General features: G+C 41.9%; 1 protein-coding gene across 3 annotated transcripts in view; it reads left to right on the plus strand.

The window, feature by feature from the left end:
- Positions 1-27,172, plus strand: part of DIS3L2 (DIS3 like 3'-5' exoribonuclease 2) — a 311,663-nt gene that overhangs the window by 217,800 nt on the left and 66,691 nt on the right. For all 3 annotated transcript variants that reach the window (XM_080933037.1, XM_080933039.1, XM_080933038.1), the window contains 2 exons: positions 10,868-10,980; positions 22,254-22,361. In XM_080933037.1, the coding sequence (XP_080789163.1) occupies positions 10,868-10,980; positions 22,254-22,361 (221 nt within the window). The remainder of the gene's footprint in view (positions 1-10,867; positions 10,981-22,253; positions 22,362-27,172) is intronic.

Raw genomic sequence — 27,172 nt, forward strand, 5'->3', positions numbered from 1 at the left:
ACCTCTCTAAGTCTTGTTCCTATGTTCCATTCAAACCATGCTATCCTGATTTCTGTGGGGTCCAGGCTTTGGAAATTCTCCTTTCTTCATGGATGTCTCAGTGCACCTTGTTAAACCAAGTTTGGACCCTGGCCTGTTCATCTGCTTCCAGCTCTACTGATTGGTTCCAGTTTCCTTGCTCATTAAAGCCAAGATAATCTGGCACCCACTAGTCAGGCATTCTTAAGCATCTGGCACCAAGGTAAACCTGGAAGCCAGTGGGGAGGCCCAGTGACCCAACACTCCCATTGCATGGTAAGAGACAGTTGTAGTGTGCCAAAACGAGCACTGGAATAGGAGCAGAAGAATGGGCTTCCCACCTTGTCTTCGCCTCTGCTGCCTCTGGAAGTTTAAGCATGTCTGTGATTCCCTGAAATTCTTTCCTCAGCAATAAAATAGTGGTTTAAGCTAGACATCATTGTAAGTTTCTACCAGTTGCAAATTGCTAAGTATATTAAAAACTAAAAGAAAAAAGCCCTCTTTATACCTGTTATTGCAAAAATATGATCTAACTTTAACTATGCTACCAGTATCATTCTACTAATGCTTTCTACAAACTATAAGGTGAGCATTGTGCCAGCCTGCAATTCCAGTGCTCAGGGGGTGGAGGAAATGAGAGACCAGCCTGAATTACCTGAACAGTCTGTCTCAAAACAAAACAAACAAAAATAGTAATGTGGGTGATCTGGCAAAGGTACTAAAATAAACCGAACAAACAAACAGAAACAGTAATAAGGGTGATCTAGTAAAGGTACTTGCTATCAAGCCTGATGACCTGAGTTTAATCCTCAGAACTCACACATGATGGAAGGAATCCACTTCCTGCAAATTGCCCTTTAACCTGTATAGGTTGCCATAGTCTGAGTACAAGGACACACACCCACACAGCAAATAAATCAAGAATGAAACTTTTTAAAGGAAATGATGATAACTACCATAATGGAATGAGAAAGATCAGAGTTCCTATTCCAAAGGGAAAAGTAGCGCTCTGAGTCCCATATTCTCTAATCTCGGAAACAAGGATGATAATATCTAACTCAAAATTGCTGGAAAAGTTAAATTAAATAATCCCTGGAATTCCTGGCACCTAGAACTGTGCAATACATATAGTGTTTGATAAATATAATTCATTAAAGCTAACACAAAAGTGGAAAGATTAAACCTAACTAAGAATTGTCCTTCAAAAACAAACGTGCAGCTGCTGTTCAGAAGCTAGGAGGTAAACAGAATAGAAAATCCCAAAGCACCTACTCTGTGTGTGTGGATGTGATTGTGTGAATGTATATATGTGCATGTGTAATCACCTAGTTTTCAGCTCACTGTTACTTTGGTGTACTGAGGAGAAGGTCTTAGAGATAAAGAAGTAGTGCTAGATCAAGTGAAGAGCCAGTATAGAAGAAAAGTAGAGTTTGATCCCTTTAAAATCATCCTTTTGATCCCTTATAAAAATGAGCTCCAGGTGACTCATAGATGTACATGGGAAAGGCAAATCACTAATACATCAAGAAGATGACAGAATAATTATCTCACAGCCTTAGGGGAGACAAAGATTTCTTAAATTGTACATGAAAAGCATGATCCTTAAAAGACTGGGTCTGGCATGGTAGTGCATGCCTTTAATCCTAGCCCTGGGAGGCTGAGGCAGGCAGACTCCCCAGGAAACCCTGTCTCACAAAAAAACAAAACAAGAAAAGATTTATAAACTGGACTGTCTATTGCTGTGATAAAATACCATAACAAAGATAACTTATGGAAGAAAGGGGTTATTTGGCATGCATACATGTGTAACACACACACACACACACACACACACACACACACACAGAGAGAGAGAGAGAGAGAGAGAGAGAGAGAGAGAGAGAGAGAGAGAGAGAACAATTGATATACTATTCCTGTTGCAGATTTACATCCTTTGCATATATAAATTATGAGTACAATTTTTTGTTTTTGTCTACTTCTGGGAAGCCAGAAAATGGTTTCACCTTCATGCAAAGAAATAAATGAATGGGTAAAATTGAGTAAGTAGATTGAAAAAGAGCTATTTAACATTACTAGAAAGAGCTCCCCCCCCCCCCATAGAGTAATGAGAGATGAACCCTTCCAAGTTTTTATCACTAAGATATAAAGTGATGAACTTTTGCCTCTCAAAATTTAAAGTGAGAAACAAAAATTTTAATTTTAGGTGAAAGAAAGATTTAGACTGAATTAATCAGTAGATAATTACAGTTAACACATAGTGCCTAGACATTTAAAGATGCATAGATTCTTTGAGATGTATAGAATTATATATCTTTTAGATTTTGCTTTAAGAAACTATTAATTATGTCTTTCTAATAGGAGAAAATAGAAATTAAAAAATCTACAAAAGGCTGAGTGTGGCAGAGCCTGCCTGTAATCCCAGCCCTTTGTGAGTCTGAGATAGGAGAATCAGGAACTTCAGAGCAGACTTTGCTACACAGCAAGTTGGGTTTGAGGTCAGCTCGAGACCTTGTATAAGACACAACAGAGATGGGGTAGAGAGAATGAAGGAAGGATGGATCAGTCTATAAACAGGCATGAAAATGTGCTAAAATTCTGTAGTTAAACCTACACATGGACATATTAAGCTCTGAGGGAGAGCTATCATCGGGAATCATACAGTGCTCACTGTGCTACAAGAGTGAGTAAGACTGGGGCTCTGGAACAGCCATACTTAGGCACCTGAGAAGCTTTTAAAAGTTCTGGAAACAAGTGTCAAGGGCTTAAACTAGAGTCTCTCTCGTCTCTGCCTTGGAACAGTTGTTGTGCTTAGAAAATGTATGCCCTGTACCCGAGTCACCTTCAGAGAGCCTGCTGGTGAGGTGTCTTAGTCACCACAATCCACCAAGAGAATTATCAGGTATGCTAGCACCCATTTCATGGACTATTGTTCAGGATTGCAGGGAGCAGTGTGTGTACTGTGGACTCGAAGTCATATAGCAGCAAGTGAGGATAGATGCAGTATTTTGTCAGTGAATTGAAAATGTAATCTCAACCTTAAATGAGAAAGATATTTATCATGGAAAAATTAGAATTTATTTTTAATAAATGTGAACCACAAAGTCAGGAATAATTCTATTTTTCTAAAGTACAAAAGTCATCATTGGGGACATTGTCATTCTGTTCCAAACTACAACTGCCTTTTGTCTCTTTGGCTTCTCTTTCTATTAAATGTTTCTTTTAAAATGTACCTAGTTTTGCTTAACTATATTGTCCTTCAAATTTTTTCCTTTCCTTGGCTTTAAACCTGCAATTTTGGGGGGTGATGGAGCGTCTTGAACATGTACAAGAGTCAGCTGACAGAATATTGTAAAACTCTGTATTGCTTCTGCAGTCCTTAAAAAATAGCCAGTCTGCCCCATTTCCACCCTAGCCACCCAGCCTGCTCTAACTCCTGTTGCTTTTACTCTCTAAGTGTGTAAACCTTCAAGGGTCCTTCCCCAGCCCTGAGCTTTAATGTCTTGGCGTGAGGAGGGATCAAATGTGTGTGCTCAGTGCTCTGTCCCAGGCCTGACCGGCTGACCCAGGCTTTCCCCTCTCACTTTGGAGCCGCCTGGAAATTCCCAGACATTGCCTGTGCCAACCTCACATGTTCAGCTCCTCTTTCTCCTTCCTGTTAATGAAGGAGCCCATTGCTCAAATCATTTGGAAGGGGAAAAGTGGAACTTACTACCTGGGTGTTCTTCTTCCATGCTGTTCATATGAATTTTAAACTGAGATTCCTGCGAATTAGATTGAACATGACAAAAATTGCTGTGTGGGCAGTTTTGTTGAGTACTTGCAGATTGATAGAGCCCTTTGCAACAATGAAGGAGAAAGGCTCTTTAAGCTGCCTAGCTCCAGAAGGTAAGCTCACCAGTTAAGGAATTTGTAACTAAAGGTCCTCTTTAACCCTTTGATGGGCAGTAAAGAAAAAATGAACAGAAACAAAGGAAAGAAAGAAAGAAAATCTACAAACTCTTCTAAACCTAGCCCTGAGAGGCACCTGGGTGTCTGCCAGGCAGCACCCTCCTTGTGCACGCAGACCTTGCATTGCTTTCAGATTTGTGTGTCCTGGAATTTTTCATTACTTCAACTCCTTCTAAGTCTAAGAAATAGCCTCAAATCCTTACCACGTCACGGCCATGGAGTGCTGCCATGGCATGCCATCCCGGTGGTCAACGTTTGTGTGAGGAGATTACATAACAAAATACCGCATGGAACTGGAATTCATCAGTTTGAATTGTCCCTCTTACCTAGCAACTGTCAGTGTTTCCACCAAAGTCAGCGGGACTTTGCTTGTCCCAGCTAAAAGAGGAAGTTTATTGTGTGGCCACAAGGTGATATAAGCCCAATTGTTTTTCAGATGTTTTGTCTGTCTCAAAACTCCAGAAGAAACAGGCAAGGCCAGGGCCTACATCCTGGCTGCACGAGTTACCCAAAGGGAAGCCCTTTCTGTTACCCCTTTGGTCAGCTTATCATTCCTGAGCTCTCAAAGCAGATTTGTCTTTTTCTTCAAACTTACAGGTTGGAAACACTGGTCATGGGGTCAAGAGAGTAATCCCCAAGAGCAGTATGTTCCCATCACAGGTTGGCTGGGTGCCCATCTAAGTCCAACATCTGCTGTGTTGGGAAGAAAGGGAGTCTTGTAGGTGATAATGCTTTCATCCTCTGCCTGGCTTACTATATAGACAATTTGCCAGACAGCTCATTTCTTTGCCTGGCAATATCACTCTTCAGAGATAAAGACCTTCTTTGAGGTTATTGTTTGTAGTTTAGTATCACCATAAACCCACACAATAGACACCTGGTATGCAGAATGAGCCCAGCAGCAAAATGAGAATGCGAACCTGGTATACTCCTTAAGGTCCGTTTGTCTCTTTCCATTCTCCAATGGTTTCCCATCTCAGCTGAAATAAAATCTACATCCTGACGCCGCATGCCTGTCCTTAGGCCCACCTACTTCACTAGGATTCTACTTCCTATCTTCTCTTCCCATCCTGCCTTCTCTTTGTTTCTTAGGCTCAAGCTTACTCTACTCCTAGCCCTTTGTTTTGGATATTCTCTGCCAACCATTCATTATTTGACATAGTCGAATCTACCTTTCAGTTCTCAGTGTATTCTTCATAGAAGTCGTCATAACTAAGAGACATGCCAAGCCTTCTCTCCCATGTTGTTATGTTACCTGAAGTCCTTTCTACTGTCTTAAGTAGACATCTTAATATTGTTATTTACTTACTTGCCATCATTCTCTCTTTGCTAGAACAGAACTCTGCCTGCCCTTCTGTATGAATATGCCCCAGTCTCCAGAAAATGCTTGACACGTACATGCTAGGAGCTTTCCTAGCAGGTGGCTGAATGAGTGGTGGTGCTTATCAAGAGCGTATTGGAGAGAATATTAGGACTTTGTGGTATAATTCAAAACGAAGCTATGTGAACCTCACCTGAAGAAGAGCAGCTCTAGCAGCCCCTGGCTGTTGGCAGCAGCCACAGCCTTTGACCAGCCCTGTTCCTCTATTTCTCTTAGACAGATTTTTGCCCCTCAGGATGTAGGCTTGTTCTGAGCAGCCTGTAAGCTGGAGCTAGAGCAATAAATAAAAATTCTAGGGAAATGGTTTGGCTTTGAAATGTAAGGACACATACTTGCCATTTTTATCTGAGAATGAAGTAGACTACACTGGGAAGTCCTGATTTTGAAGTCACCTAAAGGATGAAATCTCGGGGCCGGAGAGATGGCTCAGTGGTTAAGAACTCTGACTGCTCTTCCAGAGGTCCTGAGTTTAATTCCCAGCAACCACATGGTGGCTCACAACCATCTGTGATGGGATCTGGTGCCCTCTTCTGGTGTATCTGAAGACAGCTACAGTGTGCTCACATAAATGAACTAAATCTTAAAAAACAAAAAATAAACAAAAAAAACAGGATGAAGTCTTAGACTAGATATTCTGTGTGCAGACCACCAATGGACACTTGGCATTGCATGGGCAGTTAGAACAGCCACTGTTCACAGCCCTGCCTGCCTAGAGCCTTTTCTTTTAACTTTCCTGCTTATTCATTTGATGTGAAACACTGGCTATCCATTAAGCCTTTTCTTTGTCCTTCAAGCTGATTACAGGGTAGGAACGTAACTGGTAATGAGCACATGGTAACTGATGTTGGGAGACAGGTAATAAAAAGCTCTAGGAAGGCACAGAAAGGGATAATGGTGCAGCTTTGTCTAGGTCCTCAGGACAGTCCTGCCAAAGAAAGCCCTCTTTTACCATTTCCTGGAGTGTGAGGGACAACAGGAGCTGTCAGGAATAGGTGGGAGAAGAGGAGCTAGAGTTCCAGGCTTGGGAGAGACAGGTGTGAGGACTTTGTTAGTTTCAAATTAGTTGCCTTGAAGTGACAAGATACCACTGTGGAAAGAGTGGAGCAGTCAAAGCAGTGGGACTCTGGGGAGGGACAGGTAGACCTGTATTTCAAAAAGAGCACTATCTTCTGTGTGACCAACAGGTTTGTGCAATGGCAGGGAGCAGTGAGAAACTTGGATGATCTTCCTTAAAGGAAATGATGGTCATTCTAGTAAAGTGGGGGTGGTGGGCAAGAGGTCTGGGCAGACTGGGGAAGTGTGGACAGTAGAGTGAAGTCTGACTGGTCAGCAGAGGCCTGAGTGCATCCTGGGTTTCCTCTCATCTGTTCCATAAGGTGCTTTTGTTGCTTTAGTGAATTTGGAGAGGACACAAATCCTCAGTTTATTACGGCAGATACTGTTGTTTTCTGTGCGGCATGTCCTGTGCCACCAAGGCCCTTCTCAGTAGCGGTATAGGTACACTCAAGTGACCCATGTCTGGAAGGGCCTAGTTTTGCCCTAAGGAAAGACTGCCAATGCCTCCATTTCCCCAACCCTTGCCTAGGCAGTCCTCAGTGCTGGCCAAACCTCTGGTTAAGACAAGTTCTCTGCTTCCAGCTAAAGCTGACTGTCAGCTAGAGATTTAGAAAGGAACTGCTGGGGTTTCCAGGACTTATTCTTCTAATTAAAGAGAACTAGAGTTAATGGCTTAGTGGTTGTTCCATAATCAGGCCCTGATACAAGTGGTTAAGGAGCTTGGCAGTGAGAACCAAAAGAGCCTTCAGGGACAGGGGTGTGGCTATGAACAAGGATAGGAAAAGGACTTCTGCATCCAAAGCTAAGAATGTGGCTTCCCTTGAGTCATGGATGATAGGGAGGTTTTTGAGTTGTGGCCCATTGAGACAGAAAATTAGGCTGTTTCATCTTGTCCTGGAAGTGACTGTGGATGGGGGTTGTGGGTGTGGGGGGGAATGAGGGAGATAAAAGAAACAAAAGTGCAGGAGTTAATCTGGCTTGGAATTGGGGTTTATCACATCCTGGCCAGGCTCTGTTGGACCAGTGATTAGCACCCTCCTCTACCCTCAGGTGATTTATCCTTGCAATCTGTTGGGTGTGGTTATTGTCAGTGTTAGATTGTACTCAGACACCCTGGAACAGAGATATATTTTAAAGGTGGTCATTCCTGCTCTTCTGAATAGCATTTGAAGGGTAAGGATTGAACCCAGGGTTTTGTGCATGATAGGCAAGTGATATATCATGGAGACACATCGCCATGCCTGATTAGCAGTTTTGTGAACACCATTGCAGTTATGTTCATGTAGTTGTCATAGATTATGAAGTACTTTACTGTTTTCCATCAGCAAGACTTCTTCTCACTCTCATGGGCGTTTGTCCTCTAACATCAGTTTATCTACTAATTTCATTAGGCCCAGTTCTCCCTAAAAGCTGAATTTCCATGTGTGGGTGTCTAATGGTGGCATCCGCAAGAGGATTCGTTCTCTGTATCATGGGTGTATTTAAGAAAGCCCTTCACTGAGGCTAGAGAGACAGCTCACCAATTAAGAGCATATGTGTTCTCTCAGGGCTCCCTCAGGAAGTGCACAACTGCTCCATCTCCAGCACTGAGGGATCTGATGTCCTCTCCTGCCTCCATAAGCTCTGCTTGTGTCACACGCTCACAATTACTACCAAAAAGACAAATAAGTAAACATCGTTTTAAAAATAAAAAAGCCTTTCTCATACATGGAACCCTTAAGAACAGACCAAGTGACCACCTGGAGGAGCCCCCCCCCCCCCCCTGCCCCCAAGGACAGGACAAGGACCCTGTCTAGAAGTGGTTGCTCCAGCTGGGAAACTGGATTTGCAAAGGTGGTTTCTAAACCCTGCCTCAAGTCTATTAGTATTTTACACAAGTGAAGAGGTTCTGATATTCTCTTTGGTTCTTTCAAAGGAATGTTTGTATTCCTAAGAGCTTTGCAGCCTTTGTAAAACTGGGACAGGCATGAATGGCCTTGAGAAAAAAAATCTTTCTCTCAGCTTTCAGTGCTCCTCAGAACTCACGGGAGTCCCCTTTGCCCTACTAGATAAAAGCTATTTTTTTTAATTTTAAGAAATAGTTTTAAATTGTTTATTAGACATTAAAAGAGAGCATTTTAAAAACATAGCACTAGTCCTTGGTATCCTGACAGCAAACACTAGCATGCCTGACCTTTGAGGTACATTGTTTTCTTTCATAGAATAAAAACTTCAGTGCCACTGTCTTAAGAGTTCTACAAGTTCACATTATGAAAATATATGTAATAAAATATTTATTTAGGGTTTTCATAAAAAGTGTCCAAAGTAGAGAATAAGAGAATATCTTTTGCTGGGTTGAGAGGCTCTGCAGGGAATTCAGAATGAAATTCAAGTCCCTCAAATATATTTTGGTTGGCCTCCACCATGTTTTATCTTCTGTAATGAACTCTTTGTCAGTTTGTCAATTTTCACTAAGTTCACAAAGTTCATGTATAGTAACACAGTGCCTGAGTTTAAAATTATGGTGCATATCATGATGTAATAGTCATCTCTCTTTCCTTCAGTCAATATTTACCTGTGAGACCCATATATTATATCCTGATTTCAAAAGAAGACTTTATTTTACCTTCTCCAAGTGTTGGTTTTAAATACTTAAAATATCAGAATTTAGAAGCTGAGCCGTCTGAGACTTCTGCCTGTGGTCACTTAAAGTGCCTAGGGTCTCAGGCATCGCGGGTGGGGTTACTAGCGGCATAGCTGCATGCCTATCAGAGTGAGATTGCTCAACTTGGAGCCAGGCTGCTTTATGCCAGCTCCCCAACCAACCTGTGGAAGATAAGCCCATTGTACCACCCCATAGCAACCATCGGCTGCCTTGGACTTGACTTCTCCTTTGTGCATGTTATAAGGCTGAACAGAGAAACCCAAGGAATACTTTGTGGGAGGAGCTCTGTGTGTCAGAACAATTGAAGAATAAATTCTATCCCTTCTTTTTTGTACTCATTTTTTTTAAACCTAAGGTAAGAATTACCTCTAGTGAAGAAGGAACAAGGAAGAAGTAAAAGCTACAAATGTTCCATATCAACTGTCTGGTGGGCCAATCAGATGGTTCTATGGCAAAGGCTCCTGTCCCCAGGCCTGGGATCTGACTTTCACCCTCAGGGTTCACAGGGTTAAAAGAAAAAAAAATGCTTTCTTCAAATTTTCTTCTAACATTTACATGTATCCCATGGCATGCTCACCCCCCCACACCCATGCATACATGCATATAAATAAGAATGTAATTTAAAAAACAAAAGAATGTCTGGTCACACAGGTCACTAAGAGAGCAAATGTCAGTGTGCTAATAAGCTCCTTGATATCAGATGTGACTCTCAATGAGTCAGAACCAAAAGACATTAGCTCAGAAACGTCCAAGCAGACAAATAGACTAGGTTTAACCTCAGCTGGATCCTGAAGTTCAGATGAGGTCACCTTGGATTTTCCCCTATTTCATAGACTTGTTCTTTTACTGTATTGGTTTGAGTATGCACATGAAGGTGATTCCTGGCAACGGTCCTTTGTTTCTGAGTTCACAGGAGAGATACTTGGTCTTGGATGAAGTCCATGTTGACCCCTAAAACCAAGCTCAGAAAAAAAAAAAAAAAGCATTTGAGTCATATGCCTAATGCCAAGAATAGTCACTGCCAACAGGGATGGGGTATAAGAAATTGCATCAGGTGCATGCTCAGTTTAAGCACCTTCAATCCTATGTTTGTATCTCCAATGTACCTTTCTTTCTTTCTTTAAGCTAAATGCCTATTTTATGAGCATGTTCTTTTTTGTGTATTTCCATAAATACATATAAGTATATCCATGTATGTATTACATATGTGTATATCAACATGTATGTATATTTATGTTCATATGGCATATCATATTTGAAAGTTAATTTACATGACATTCAAGGGTAAATCTTAAGTTTATAAACTACTTATCCTATGGCCCTAATGGACATTCCCACCAACCTGAGTACTACTTTGTTGGTGGTCCTTGGAGGGATTGGACTATTGGAAGAAAAGAAGGAAGGAAGGAAGGGAAGGAACGGAAAGAAGAAAGAAGGAAGGAAGGAAGGAAGGAAGGAAGGAAGGAAGGAAGGAAGAAAGAAAGAAAGAAAGAAAGAAAGAAAGAAAGAAAGAAAGAAAGAAAGGGCAGGAGAGAGGAACAAGCAAACTATTGTTTCGCCACTAGGCCTGCCTGTTGCAAATGTGATGATGGATTTACTCAAAGATTAGTAGCCTTTAGAAATGGGAGATACTTGTGAAAATGAGTGTACCATTTTCATAACAGAAACCTCACCATCTGTTCAGTGTGGGATGAGGAAAGAGAACAGTGACCATGCTTTGGGGCTGAACCTGTAAGAGTGATATAAACCCATGGAGCGGATCCCTGTGGAATTCTGCTGTCCTTCCAACCAAGTTGATGTTCCTTCCTATCTGCTTACAGGTACCTTCGAAGTGGGCGTCCACATTGCTGATGTGAGTTACTTCGTTCCTGAAGGATCCTCTTTGGATAAGGTAGCTGCTGAGAGAGCCACAAGTGTCTACTTGGTCCAGAAGGTACAAGTCAGCTTTGAGGTTCTAGACTTTACTAAGTGCACCCACTTAGTGTTGCTTTTAATTTGCAAAAAACATGCCTTTTCTGAATCTTTTCTCAGATCTAGCAATATCTAAAGTATGGGCTTGATGCTGGGAATATGCTTGCCTTTGCTACTGCACATTCTCTTAAAAGAAGCCAAGACTCATCCCAAGCTACAGCTCCAGAGTATCCTTGTCACATAAGTATCTACAACAGTGGTCAGCTTCAGAAAGAAATGAGGGGAAATGCTTGTATTCAAACTATTGCTCCAAAGAAGGGCCTGTGAGACAACCCACACTAGCTTCCGGTTTCTCTATAGTTTGGTTGGAACCCAGAACATCCAATCTTTTGTGTTATTTATGGCCACTCTCACATAATAGCAACAAAATGTAATAACTATTACTATCTATAAGAGCCTGTGAGAAACTGTTTCAATCCTTGTTCTAAATGTGGGAACCAGTCCTCTCCTGACCTACACTTTACAGGTAGCCCATGGAGTCCCCAAGATGGGTTCTTTTGCTGTTAGATGTTCCTCACCTCAGCTATGAAAGGAAGAAATTGTAGCCTTTCTAGGGGCTGAAATATTATTCAATAAGTAAAATATCTGCCATGTGAGCATAAGGACCTGAATTCAGACCCTCAGCACCTACATGAAACTGGATATGATGGCATGCATCTGTGATACTAGCGTGAGTGGGAGTGGGGGAGACAGAGCCCCACGACTCACTGGTCAGCAAGTCTAGCCAAGCCATGAATTTGTGCCTTGGTGAAAGCTTCTATCTCAAAAAATAAGACAGAGAGTGATAGAGGAAGATGCCTATTGTTGATCTTTGATCTTTACACACATGTACATACATACCCGCATGTGCGCACACGCGTACACACACACACACACATACACACACACACACACAGAGAGAGAGAGAGAGAGAGAGAGAGAGAGAGAGAGAGAGAATGGGAGGGAGAGAGAGGGAGGGGCAGATGGAGAAAGAGATAAATCTGTTCCACTCTATGTAACTGGCATATCCCTACAAGTAACTATGAGAACCCATCCCTTTAACAAGTATTTACCAAGCACCAAGTGTCTACAAGGCATTGCAGTATCCTGAAGATAGCTGTAAATAAAAGAAAATATGTGACTCATCTCTATCTTCCATGTTATTTCATGAGTTCTTCCATTCTTTTGTTCTCTAACAATCTGCTCACCTGCTCATTTTGGTTCATCTTTTTTGGGGGGGGATGGGGAGCTGTCTTGACATTCACTTTTTCTCTAGCTACCATGAACTGAATGGCTTGAACCTTCCCTCCCCAATCCCATGCTCTAGAACATTGACTATACCAAGGTAAAATGTCTGCCCCCACTCCTGCCAACCCACCCCAAAGCGTTCTTGAAGCTGGATATTGCTTGTTTGGCCCAGCTCTCAGGGACCAGAGACTAGCCAGGTGCCACACCCACTCCTTTCTGAGAATTTCCAAATGTCATCACTCAAAGAAGGGGTACAGCTTCCTAATCTGACCACTACAAGCTGCCTGTGTGCCCACACTATTGGCAAAAGAACACAAGGCCATGAACTCTGCCTCACAAGCAGTGTGTCCTCATAGTCTGGCTGCTGCCTCTTCAGCTCCTTGTTTATTTTAGGTGGAATGATTACTGGAGTGCCCAGCTGAAGTTCTGAGGTCTCTGTGTACATAGGGAACCTGCAGATAATTTAAAAAGAGGTCCACCAGTATCTAGGTTTTCACATACCTTTGGGTCTGAGCATTTTTACCCTGTTTATAAGACACCTCCCTCTTTTTCTTGCTCCCTTTGACAAGCAAAACCTTGAAAACACATGCTTTTCTGGCTGTCTGAACTCCTATTTCATGATGTTCCTCAGAAAGGTTTAGTCCTTTGGTAATTATTGCAATTCTCAAGCAAGTTGGAAGGTAAAGACCACCACTCAGAGTTGTCCTCTGACCTCCATATGCATGCTTGCACTCACATACACAAAAAATTCACACACACACTTTTTTGGAGAGTGGCCTCTATTCTACTTTGCCTCTTTCTGGTATCTGTACTATCTTGAAGAAAAAAAAATTAAACTCCAGTGCCCCTTCTTGCTTGACCCTTCTGAGAGGGCAGTTCTGACTCTTGTACAATGACTCTACTTGACCTCGGGCTGAAGGTGTCCCATGTGTGTTTCCTGCCTGACAGTGATGCTGGCCAAACCTGGCTTTCCCTGATCTAGACTTATAAGAGAGAAGATGAGCTTCCAGATTTCTTGTAACTACAAAAACCGTAGAGTAGAGATGGGAAGTAATTGCTTACACTTAAAGTATAAGTGTGAAACACTTGTCATTTGCAATAGTTTAACTCTGCCCTTTGATGAAAACTTTAGACCCCTTTGAAGCCTCTTCCTCTGAGCTGTAGGCTTTGTCTTGTCTCAAAGCTACAATCTCCTCTTATAGCCAGGAATTCTGTTTCAAAATTAGAAACCAAAAGAATAAAATTGGATCAATAACTAGTGTTTTCCTTTTCCTCCCTTTTCTTTATTGTGATTGTCAGCATTCAAGTATCTCTTTGGTGGTGCTGGTTGAGGCTCTGCTGCTAACCTCTGAAGTGGGGAGCTGGTGGAAGAAGGGCTGTGAACTTCCACTGCCCAGCTTTGCCTCCAGCTTGGCAGGAGCTTGAGGCTCCGGCCCACAACCTTGGACAGAAGGAGCTGTGCATTCTGATGCCTTTGAAGCACTGCTCTGACCTTTCTTCCTACTCAGCTTTGTTTCTTAAAGGGCTGTGTCCAGGAACTTTCTGCTGGTTTCACTTTACTTTGCCTATAAAGGTCTTCTTAAAAGCGGGTCAGCTGCCTTTCCCTCTGTATATTCTCTGTTCTCTTGTTTGGCCAAATCATTTTTTTCCCAGCTCTGTCACTACAGAGAACAGGGGTGGGAGTTCCAGTTGATTTCCCATGGATAGGAAATGTGGCTCTCGATTCTTTTCACTGAGATGCTGACTTATGAGTGATGGTCAGAGTCACAATCTTGGTTTGGGGAATGATCCTAGAGAGTAGGACAATATACAAGGAACAAGTCTTGGGTCTGGATCCTAACTCACTGGCTTTAAATGAAATTCCTCCTGTTGAGATTAGACTCATAGTGTACGGACTCATAGAGAGAGATAAATTTAAACAGTGTCTGTTTAAATGTTAAAACCCACCCTTCCTTTTGACAAAGATGGTTCTCTTAGGATGGGGACAACTATGTATCTGAACTTGAACCTATTTTCAGAGACTGTGACATCTGCTCAGCCAATATATTCTCTTGAAAAGAAATACAATTTAATTTTAAGTTTTAAGGTAATTAGGAAAAAAAATAAGTAAGTGAATTAAGTTTTAAAAGTAAAAGAAAACCTAAACAGTCGAAACCTAAACCTAAGCTGTGTGTCTGCCGGCCCAGCCATGCATGTTATTTTAGGTGTGAAATGGCTCGGATGAAAGCTCGCCCATAAATCTCGAGGATATTTTATTGGTAGTGCTTTATAATAGAGATCAAAGATTGGGATTGGAAGCCTGTCTTCATGTAGAGTCCAAAGAGTTTTAAGATGTTCCTTTCTGACACCAGCAGGTTGTCAGTGTTGCTGTTTTGTTAATGTCAAACTGGGTAGCAAAGAGTTGCTCAAATTCTGAATTCATGGAAGTGTTGATATGAAAAAGGAGACCCTTTAAGCAGAGATGTTGGCTGGCGAATATATTATCTATTTCCTTTAGGTTTCTTTAGTCCATGAGCAGGGAGCTAGATGAGCATGCCTTGCTGTGAAAACTTCCAAGTCCAGTGAAAAGGAGAAAACCCCAACTTGCCATGCTTCAGATCTGAAGTGCACTGAAGGAATGAGGGGTTACCTGGGGAGCCAGCCAAGACCTTGGCTTAAAAAGACAGTGTGACCTCTCAGACAGTAAGAGACCCCCATTACTTGTAAGTGTCTGGCCTGATGTCACTACTCATCCTTCCTGTTCCTCCGCACCCAGATGATTGATTCTTCCCTTCTGTGGCCCTTTCAACTGGTCACAGGGCTGTCCTGGCTCACCCACTGCTGAACTTGGCCAGCCTGTCCGCTGTGGCTTTAGCAGATGTTTCTGCTCTCTGAGGCTCATGTAAGATTTTATAGTCTTGTTGGTACCCCCACCCAGCAGTATTGGGCAGTGGTGTACTGACCTAAATGACCAGTTCCCTCAACTCTCCCAAGCCCTGGTCCAGAATGCTTAGAAAGTCAGGGTCCTGTCATTACTCCTTTCTCTGCAGCCAGACTTTAAGCTCTGTCCAGACTGAACTTTGGGCTTAGATCTGAAACCTTCCCCAATTCTGCCCTTTTTTGCTGCCAGATCTCTTGTTCTTCTCCATGTAGCAATATTGAGGACTGTCGGTGTCAGGAATGCAAAGCTGAAAGAGATACTGGTCCTGGTCCTGATCAGAAAAGGGTGACACATTATAAGCACTTCCAGTACACTGGGCTAACTTAGTTACAGAAGTTCAGAGAAGAAAGCACAGTTATGTCTATCTAGGTTGGAAAGAGAGTGGGACAGCTATTGCAAGGTCAAGAAGATGACACAGAGGTCAGCTTTTAAAATATCTCACATTTTAGGAAAATGTCTAGATAGATAGAAATAGATACTAGGGACCTCCCAGGAAGAGGGTAGAAAAAGTGCTGACCTTAAACTCTCCATGTAGCTGAGGGTGTCCTTGAACCCTGATCTCCTTTCCTCTAACACACAGACTGGGATTAAAGGTGCATGCTGAATTTTGAATCCTGAAAGTCCAAACAACATAAGGCCATCTCTAGTGAGGTCCTCTTTTATCACCTCAAGGCAGATAGTATAGTAACGACTGTATAAAAAGAAAAGATCATATGGTTTGACAGACAGCTAGGATGAAAGAAGGAGCCAGCATCGGCTTCATCTCTCGAAGATCCTACTATCTGTCAACACTACTGTACTGAGAAACAAGCTCTGATTGTACAACTCCTTGAATGAGAGAACATTCAAATCATCTTTAAATTATAACAGAAGTTCTACTCACTGGCCTAGGAAACTATAGACTATATCCAAAGAGGGAAAACAAGTGTCCACACTTGAACACTGTAAATAGAGACAAAGAGAATCGCGTGATAGAGGTTTAGAATGCCAGACCTTCAGGTACAGTCACTGATTGGGTGTCGTAGGCAAGGACTGTTGCTGTCACAGGGTAATACCCAATAGTTCAGGAGATGAGAGGGAATGGAGAAGTGGGAATGGCAGTGTCTTGTTTCTTAAATGATTCGGAAAAGTTTTGTTGTTTATTTGCTCATTTGATGGGGGATAAGATACTGTTCTTACAAAAACATCAATACAGGGAAGATGAAAACACAGAGGGAGGAAAACACCCAGATCTCTGTTCTCATGCTGTGTTTAGAGAATCCATGTCCAGATTTAGGTATCAAAACAGAGAAGTCTAGATTCCAAGAAGAGGCAGGGCTCAGAATGCAGAGCAGATAGAGCAGAAACCAAAGGGAAGGAGGCAGGAAGGAGAACAGAGGACAGAAGGTGAGGAAACAACCCAAAAGGGGGTACAAGATAGGCCAGTCTTGAGTGTCCATTGGTTCTATATTTTGAAAAAAAAATATGGGTATAGACTATATAATATATATATATTACCCCCATATGATCATGTGTGCACAAATGAAAGCATGGGCTTGTACCATCATGCTAACATGCTAAGAACTGGCATCCCATGGTGTTTGTGCTTTCAAGTCTTGGTTTATAGAATCTAAAATCCCTACAAGGAGTGTGTAATTTCTGTAATTAAGAAAAGAATGGAAGATGAGAAGTATAAACCATTTTGAGAAGTTTCAAGTGGAGAGACAGGGAGTGACTGGCAGAGGAATATCGTCTGGAGTTAATGGCAGTTACACCTTTGCACTCGGGGAAGTGAACCAGGTGAGCAGGGCATCCCTGAAAAGCTAGAGAAATTGGCTCAAGAGGTAGTTGATAGAACATGCTAGAAAGGACTTAAGTCTGCCTTCTCTGTATTCAAGAGTTGAGTTTTTCTGCTGAGAGAGAGTGAGAAGGTAGATGAATTGGAGAAGTAACAAGTGTGAAGCCTGGGGAAGATGCTATCAAGGCATGGCAGGATCTGAGACTGTTGATGCATCAACATACAGCCCAGCACATTTCCTGCCGCCATCAGTGTCTAGCCAGTAGGATCCCAAAAACAAAGAAGGCAGACTATGAGATTGGTTACATGACTTGTAGTTAAGACAGTGTGAGTCGGGCATCTGGAGAACTGTGATGAAAGTCCATAATAAGCAGATAGTGTGATTCAGGCAGGACCAGGAGAAACATATCAAGCCTCACAGAGCACTGGCCTAATGCTGTCAGGACTTTGTCTACAGAGAGATCTTCTTCCTGGTTATCTTGGTGCTCTGCACCTCACTCTGGACCAGAATCTCTCCAGATACTGTGACAGGCCTCACTCAGGCAATGCACTGCATGGGGTCAGGGTACCTCTGTCCCTCCTCACCTGCCTGGGCAGAGTTTTGAGAAAGTGGTTTTTAAGAGAATAGCCCCACCTCACCAGTCTTCTTCCACAAGAAAGCCTGCTGTACTCTGGGTTGAGCAGGAACGCATGCACAGTGACCCCTGGAGGACCAATGGATTTATGAGAGGCTGTGATGTGCCAAACCACAAATGTGATCATAACCTCTTAATTTCTTCTCCTTTGAAAGGCATCGGCCTAACCACCTATTTACAAAACTGGATGAACATGGACTGTTTCCTCTGAATTCCATCCGATTCCTTCCCCAAGATCTAGTAGAAAGTTTATTGAAAGGACTGTCCCTTAAAAATAAATGCAATTCTGCTGCCACAGATTCTTCATGAAACTTGAGGTCTTTGGCATCTGACGAGTTGGAGGAACAAAACAGTTTTGATAACCTGGACAGCTACAGGGTGTGATAGTAGGTTTTTGTTTTTGTTTTTTGTTTCTGTTTTCCAGACGGTAGCCACAAATCTCCCCTTTCTACTGAAAATGCTAATTGCTATGGACAATTTTTGTTAAAGCTGCTGCTATAGATCTGTTAGCAAGGATTTCATAAATTGTTGGGATTTGGTGTTTGTTTGTTTTTTGTTTTTGTTGTTGCACAAGTGAGTGAGTGGGGGGGCAGGACATAGAAAACACTAGGTTATTTATCTTGTAGCAGAAGTCAGACATCTGTGTACTAATAGTGCCTACTGTGAGGAGGTAGTAGATAGAAAGATAGAGGCAGATTGACCTGCCGTTGTTCTTGGGGGTTCCATATCCTGGAGTAGGGGCAACAAACAAGAGATCAGGACACAGTGTGGTCAGGGCCTTAGAAGTGCTATGGGAGAGCATGGAGGGCAGGGCAAGTAGCTTATTCTTTGGGACTGTCCCACAGCCTCTGTGAAAGATCAGGGAAGCTATAAAACAGTACATTCTCTGCCTGGGGGAGTCTGGATTAGCATGGAAATGGCAAGGAGCTGAGTGTGGAAGGATATGCCAAAGTTTGCCTGAAGCAAAGTGTCCAAAAAGGTGTTCCAGAAACTGGGAACACCAAGTACACAAGCTGGAGCAGCTAGCAGGCAAGGCAGGTGAGGGGCTTGCAGTGGGAGGGCTTAGGGGCTCAAGCTGGGAGCGTTAGAGCGGAGTACTGGGACACAGGGCTGAATTGAATTAGGAAAGCTGAGCCAAGTGATAACAGGGCTTGGACACTGTCAGCTGATTGTTATTGGGCATTTCAGAGCTGTTTTGCTTTGAAGAAAACTGATGTTTAGAATTGTCCTAACATGCTGGATTATCAAGAGGTACCTGGCCCAGGTCTGACTTGGGGTCACTGTCCAAAGCCTTCCTTATTTCCATCTGCGGCTGCCTCTGCTGCATTACCCTCAGCTGCTTGATGATCTTAAAACCTTGAGCCATACCCCACTCTTCATTTTATACATAAAATTTAGCCTCGTACTTGTTTATGAAAATAGATCAAGATTACTATTATAAAAAGCATAAAATTATATTTATGTGTAACTTAGTTTAGAAATGTATAACTTAAGAGATCCCTTTGGTATACTGCTGTTGACTACACTTTCTCTTTTATTTGAATTTCACCTGTTTTTCCCATCAGTGTTTTCTCTCTCTGGGTCCACTCTAAACCCAAGATACAGTGTCTTTCTTTTGACAAACACTAAAGCCTGGTGACTGAAGTAATGTTGTGACTTAAAGTATGATATGTCCTTGAACATTGTCCAGTTAAAAGCAACAACAAAAATAAATCTTGAGCACTGAATGAATCGTTGCAGCCACTTTCTACAGAACATCTGGTATCATCATCTGACAGTGCAACCCAGAAAATGTGTGGGCTTTGCACAGCCACCATGATAATGCACCACAGACTAGGTGACTTCAACAACAGACCTACATAATTTCCCCAGTTTCAGGTGCGAGCCAGTGTGATTCCTGGTGAAAACCTCTGCCTCGCTCATATGTGGCTGTGTCTTCACATGGCCTTACCTCTGCACCTACTTGGTGAGATAGATGGACTGTGTGTTCTTTGTCCTCTCATCTTCTAAAATCAGTGTTGTGTAACTGGGTCCCACCCTTATGACTTCATTCAACCTTAGTTATCACTCAATAACCCTGTCTTCAAATACTGTAAAGCTGGAGACTACAGCTTCAATATATAAATGGGTAGGTACAATTCAGTTTACAGCATAGTTCAAAGGCTGAAATTATATAAAAATCTTTGTAACTTTGTCACAAAACAATATGACACATAAATTCACAGTATGACATAGTGTGTTGGTGTAGATAAATATGCAGTGTTTTATAAAACATTTGACATACAAGAAAATGTCATATATTTAGAACACATTTTTAACTTATTACTAAAGCTAGTGTGGTGCTAAGGCTCTAGCTGGCCTAGCATGCACAAAGCCCTGGGTTAAATTCCCAGCACAGCATAAACCAGCTGTGGCCATGAACACCTATAATCCCAATGCTCAGGAGGTGGGGAATCAGAAGTTCAGAGTCACCTTCAGCAAAGCCATCCTTTGAGGCAAGCCTAGGCAACACAAGACCCTGTCTCAAAGCAAACAAACAAAATAGCAAATAGTGTGTGTCACTTGGGCTAATGGTATAAAAATACTGACAAGAAAAAGAGAAAATGTTGATAACACTTTCATATAAAAGCTGGTACCAAACTTTTCAAGTAGTCATTCGGTGTAAAACTTGCAGAATACTGCCAAACAGCTGTTAATTTTTGTTACCAATATTGGCCATGCTTCTTAAATTTTTTCTTTCACACCAAGGACATGCTTTCTATGGGAACAGCATATTACAGAAGCTTCGCAAAGTGAGAGAAGCCATGGGGATTGGTTTTGATTTTACTAATTAAGAATTGTAGCAAATTTAAGTGTAACAGACCCCCCTTCCCTGTGAAAAGAACCCAGCACAGGGTTCAACAGTATATGTCAGGTTAGTCTACAGTAAGTATAGGAAAGAAATGGCTTAAAATGTTATTTCAATTGGGAAAGAGAGTAGACAGTACTGTTATAGTTAAGAAAAATATGGGAGAAGGAATAGATTTAAAAGCAGGAGGGAGAGAGGGCAAAGCATCTTGGTGGGGAAAGCAATTTACTTCTGATATAATAAATAATATAAATAATATTCAGTGTCAGCTATCTCTCATCATTTGAAGTATATTAAAGACAAGTTATTTTGTAAAAATACAGGTTATAGTTAGATTTTTATACTGTTTATTTGATTGTTTATATATCCCTAACTGGCCTGGAAATCTCTATGTAGACCAGGCTGGCCTCAAACCCACAGAGATCTATCCGTCTGCCTCTACTTCTGCCTCCTGAGTACTAGTATTAAAGGTGTGTGCCACCATAACCAGCAAGATAAGTTTATTATTATGAGATTAAAATAAGTAAGAAAAATAATTCAGGCTTTAAAAGCTGCAAAACTGGGGCTGGCAAAATGGCTGTGTGAATAATGTGCTTGCTGTCAAGCCTGATGATCTGAGTCCAATCTCTAGTACCTATATAGGAGAGAGAACTAATTCCCTTTAGTTGTCCCCTGACCCCCACATATGTGCCATGGTGTACACACACACACACACACACACACACACATACACACATACACACACACATACACACACACATACACACACATACACACACATACACACACACATACACACATACACACACATACACACATACACACACACATACACACACACACATATACACATACACACACACATACACACATATATACACACACATACACACACATATACATACATACATATACACACATATACACACACATATACACACACACATACACACACATAAATAAATAGTACATTTTTTTGAAAATCCTTCAAAATGGGTGATTGGTTGGCCAATGTTAATCTATAAATCTGAATTTATGAACTTCAACTGTACTAGTTATTGTATTATTCTTTTTATACTCCAACGTAATTTTGTAATTTATGGTATATAGAATTACTAAATTAAATAACTGGTTATTTTACCTTGATAAGATTTTACATTTAGATATTAAATTCTTATGTATGTTATTCAATCAGAACAGTTATATCCCCAAACCTCCACCATATACTTTAAATCTTTATTTTTAATCTTGTATATGTGTGTATGTATATGTACTTTGTGCATGTCTGGTACCTGCAGGGACCAGAAGAGGGCATAAGATCCCCTCGAACTGGGTTGAGCCACTATGTAGGTGCTGGGTACGAGACCTCTTGCAGGAACAGTAAGTTCTCATAGCTGCTGAGCCATCTCTCTAACTCACTCCTCCCATAGACTTCAGATCTTCTCCAAATCATTTATAATCATTAATGTACTATTATATTTTATTACTAAGGGAATAATGACAAGAAAAAAGTCTATTATGCATTCCCTGCAGATGGAATTTTAAAACCGAAGAAACCTTTCTAGCCTTGGCAGAACCTGGGGATGCAGAGGTTGGACTGTAACTACAGACAGTGACAGAATTGTTACAGTCTGATACCCTCCCTTTCTACTTCCCAGGCAGAGCTTAGACAGTGTGCTCTTTCTGCAGAGGCCACTAGGAGTGACCCTGCTTTACCTTTAGCTCACTCTGGAAGCTCACGAAAACTGCATCTAGACTATGACTAAGTGCCTGGGACAGGCTCCTGTGGGTTAGACAAGGATGCTCAGAAACTCTCCTCTGTTCACAGGTGGTCCCCATGCTTCCCAGGCTTCTGTGTGAGGAACTCTGCAGCCTTAACCCCATGACTGACAAGCTGACCTTCTCTGTGATCTGGAAGCTGACCCCTGAAGGCAAGGTAGTAACAAATTCTATTTTGTCATTTATTCTCCATGTACGCTGTCTTATCCTATCTATTATGGTAAGCACCATGTGCCTGCACTAGGCTGAGGTTCCATGGTGGATGAATGCGGAAAGTCTTGGATAGCTGCCGTAGGGAAGAAGTTTAAGGGTCCTAGCTATCCTCAGAAGAGCCAGTCCTACCTAGGAGGCAAGGCTGACCCTACTCACTCTTTACCAGCTAACAGAGGGCACTAATTGTGAGGTGGGAGCTGAGGGTGGAAGACGGCTTCGGTGATGGTACTTGTACATCTGGAAGGCAGCTAGAAGGCAGGTTGTGAACGGACAGTGGGAGTTGATGTTCCTCTGACATGTCCTGAAGAAGACGGCCATGAGAGCTACAATTTCCCGTGAGATGGCTGGAAATGCAAAGATTAGCAAAGATGAGTCAAGTAACACCTGAATCAAAGCATGAGGTAAGGAAAGCACAGGGAACAGAGGGTATCCACAAGCACTCCCTCTACACCAAGAGCAAAGAAGAGGAGTAAAGCTGACACTTGGGAAAACCAGCTCTCTCCCCCACCCTCCAAAGTGAGCAGCTATAAACAACACAGTCATACTTGAGGACCTAGGGCTTACTCGGACAAACTTCTGAAAAGCTGGTTGCAAACACTATAAAGGAACATGGGAAATATATATGCTATAATAATAATGGGAGCAAAAAAGATTTAGCTATTAAGAGGTTTCAAATAAAGATGGAAGATTAAATAACCACATTGATTTCCATTCCATCCCAAAACCTCACTAAAACAACAGTAAAGAGATTTTAAAAAAAAAAAAAAAAGGCATAAACCCACAAGGACAAAGAGTATGGGCAAGGAGTCAACAGCAACACAACTGGAAGCAGGAGAGTGAGCTCGAATGGGGAGTGGAGACTGACTTAGCAGACGTGGGAAGGCCTGAGCCTGAGCTAAGCCGGGAGTAAACATTCCAGCGTTGACCCTTATGGTCTTAGCAGAACACCTAGAGATTTTTGTTATATATAGATAATATAAGGGGTGAGTAAACCAGGGGCAGTGAATACTCTTGATACTATAGTTCCTCAGGGGCACTGGGACAGATCTTGACATCTAAATGTTAAGAATCTTAACTGCAGGATTCTAGGCCTATACTCTTGTGAGTCAAGAGGTGGGAACATCTTTCTCTGAGAAATCTCAGTAATCGAGAATAACCACCGAGCATCCTTAAGGACCTTCCACCCAGCACTGTCCAGGACAGTACAGTAAAGCTTAGAGGCTTGACCTGCACAATGAGAGCCTTTGTCATTTCTTTGCTGCTGCTGCTGCTACTTCTTGTTCTTCTTCTCCTCATCCTCTTCCTCCTCTTCCTCCTCCTCCTCCTCTCTTTTTCTAGACAGGGTCTCACTATGTAACTGGCTAACCTGGAACTAGCTATGTAGACCATGCTGGTTTGAAACTCACAGAGATCCCCCTGCCTCAGCCCTGCTCCGTCACCATTCCTAGCTTTGGTATTTGACTTTCATGCATGAAGAGACAACCAAGTGGAAAGCATCTTTCCTAAAATAAATACAGCAGACCATCCATCCTTGACAACCATTAGAGAATTTTAAACAGAAGCTATCTATGTGTGATAGCTAACTTCAAAGGGCTGGATTGTGGGGGGTAGGGGACATGGAGATTTTAAAGATTAAAAACAGGATTGAAATAAATGGAGATTCATGATTCTATTTTAAAGTAAAGTTGAATATTCCAGAATAATCAAATAAAAGAAAATTAGAGGATCAATCTGAAACTCCCCCTACCTGAACCTGCTCTGTGACAGTTCCAGAAACCAGAGCAGAGGAAATGGGAGAAATGCTGAATTAAAACATTCATTCTTAAAGGATGTGATTTTGCAGGTGCAGAAAACTCACTGCAAACCCAGTGGTGGGGGCGTGCCATCCCTAACGTACAAACCCCATAAAGTCTCAGGATGTAGGAGACAAGGAAAGACCCAGAGACCTTAGAAAGGCCAAAGGAGGCCACATACACAATAGACCAGAAGGTAAAGCAAGTTCGGACTCTTTCACTCCAGCCTCAGGAGCTTTGTGACAGTGCAGGAAAATGTCTTCCTGTCTAGAAGGACAGGGTCCCCATCAAATATACCCTGGTAAGCTATCAGTGAACTGTGAAATAGTATGTCTTCAGGCATGCGCAGTCTCAGAAACAAAGCAGCACTTAAAGAGCCCTTTTTGGGGAAGCTTCATAAGGCCTTGTTGTTGGCGTTGTAATCATGGAAGCTGAGGCGTGAAGCTTGCAAGCTGAAACCCAGCCTGGGATACTTAGAAACACTGTCTCAATGAGAAAGAGAGATGAGAGGGGAAGCAGGAAGGAAGTAGGAGAGGAAAAAGATAATGAAGAGATTGAGAGAAAAAAAAGGAGAATGAAGAAAGAACAAGAAGAAAAAGAAAGCTGCTGGGTTGGGGACATGGCTCTGTAGGTAAAAATATTTGTCATGCAGACATGAGGGCCTGAATTCAAATCCTCAGAAACCATGTAAAACCAGGCATAACGGTTGAGTGATTGCTATCCCATTGCCCTACTTTGAGATGAAGGGCAGGGTAGGGCAGAGCAAAGAGAATCCCTGGAAGCTCTGAACCAACTGCCTTACACAGCACAGCAACAGACAACAGAAAATTCTGTCTCAATCTATTCTAGAATGTGGGGATTGAGTCCTGAGATTGTCCACTGGCCTCTGTATGTGCACTGTGACAGGAATGCCTGCATACATTCAAATACATGTACATGCACACATGCATGTGCACACTACATGAGGTCATTAGAGTGGGCCAACAATGCACCAGTAAAGTTCATGCCCATAAAAAGAGGAAGAGGCACAGCAGAGAGCTTGCTGTCTCTTCTCTGACATGTGGAAGATGCTGCTGAGCAGCTGCTGTGTTGGAGTTGTGGAAACAGTCCTCACCAGGACTGGACTGGCTGGCACTTGATCTGGAACTTTTAGCCTTCAGAACTGTGGGAAATAAATTTCTATGGCTTAAGCCACTTGGTTTGTGGTATTTTGTTATAGCAGCCCGGACAGACTAACACAGTATCAGATGAACTTTGTTAATCGGGTTACATAAAAATCTACTGAGAATAGAACTTTTATCCAGCCATGACTTTTTAATGTATACTGGCCATTTAGAAAGTACTGACTTAATATGCTGATCTCTAACTGTGGGCACACTTCAGTATATAGCATTTTTAAAACCACATTGTTAGTGTCATTGCTGTTCTTACTAGCCCAACCTTTTCAGTAGTAGGAAACCCACAAGCTCATGTATCAGATGCAAGGTTTCTAGGATTCTAATTTTTCGAAAGTTTGACTTGTAACATGAGGGATAAGCAGTGTCAGTTGTTTCCTTGAAGTCCTAACTACCCAAGTCTAAATAACCACGGTTTCCATGTCAGCTGTTCCTTCAGATAAAATGGTATGTTTGAAAAAAAAAATACTATCGGTTCAGGTCACAGCTAGCTATATGCATGCTTTCCTCCAAAGGTCATCCTCCTGCCTCATGAAGAATAAGTGACAAAGATAAGTACTTGGTGTTGAGACATAGAAAAGTAATGGATTTTACTTGTCCTGTGAGAACATTTCAGGTCTCTTTTCCCTGCCAGTGTGTAGTAGTGGGGAATAGTGTGACCACTGCGTCCTGTGCAGGTCAGGAATTCTGGACCACTACTATGAATGGCAGTCTACAGAGCAGGCTGTGCAATGCCATGGATTATAGCTAAAGACATTTTGGACCACATAGGTCTATGAGTGGGGCTCAAGGGCCCCCAAGAGTCCATAAACCCTATTTTGAAAATAAACTCCCATTTAATCAAGCAAACCAAAACAAGACAAATAGGAATCTGATGGAGAAAAAGCTGTACAGGGACTGTGGCGACACTTTCTTTATATCGACACAGAAGTGTTTTGATACAGGAGTTTGAATAATTCTAAGGCAGCGGCAGCCTCGGCTGCGTTTATAGTGCGTGATAGGTCAGTCAAGGCTACACAGCAAGACCCTGTCTCATAAAAGAAATAATAAAATAAAGCAGAAAAATAGTGTTAGAATGATGTGTACTTCAATTAGAAAGGATTCAACTATATGTAGTGTAAGGAAACATCACAATAAGTCCCCATCCCTGTATCCCAGATTCAGTACTGTCAAGAGCTCATTCTCAAACAACAGATATGTCATTTTACTCATGTGTGTTCTGATATGTGACAAAAAAAATCTGGGCATTTTCTTATATAAGCACAGTGTCCTCAGCATACCTAACAGTGAGGACTGGTGTCAGAATGCCATCCAAAACCTAGTCGGTAATACATTTCCTTGGTTCACTCCAATTGATTGGTCCAAATTGGGATCAAATAAAGCTACACACATTACATTTGGTTTTTATAGCTCTTAATTATCTGGTAAAAAAGTTCCTTTTCAAGCTCTAAGAGGTAAACATTATCTGAACTACAGAGAGGGAACTATGAGTACAAGGTGCCAAGAGCCATAATCTGGTGGATGTGGGAGCAGGCTTAGGGGTGCTGAATGGAAAAAGACCAGACGGAAACAACACAAAATGCCAGCAGTGGCTGTATTTTGGATAGTAAGACTGTGAGTAATTTTTTCTATCTTCTAATGTTTTGTAAAAATGTGAATAACTTTTTTGTATTTTTATAAATACTTATTTTTTAAATAACTAAAAAATTACTAAATAGAAAATAAAAGCCCAAAGAAGCATCCTACCTCAAGTCAATAGAAAAGAACACTGTGTCTGAATTATGCTG

This window comes from Micromys minutus, assembly GCF_963924665.1.
Source record: "Micromys minutus genome assembly, chromosome: 19".
Classification (NCBI taxonomy): Eukaryota; Metazoa; Chordata; class Mammalia; order Rodentia; family Muridae; genus Micromys; species Micromys minutus.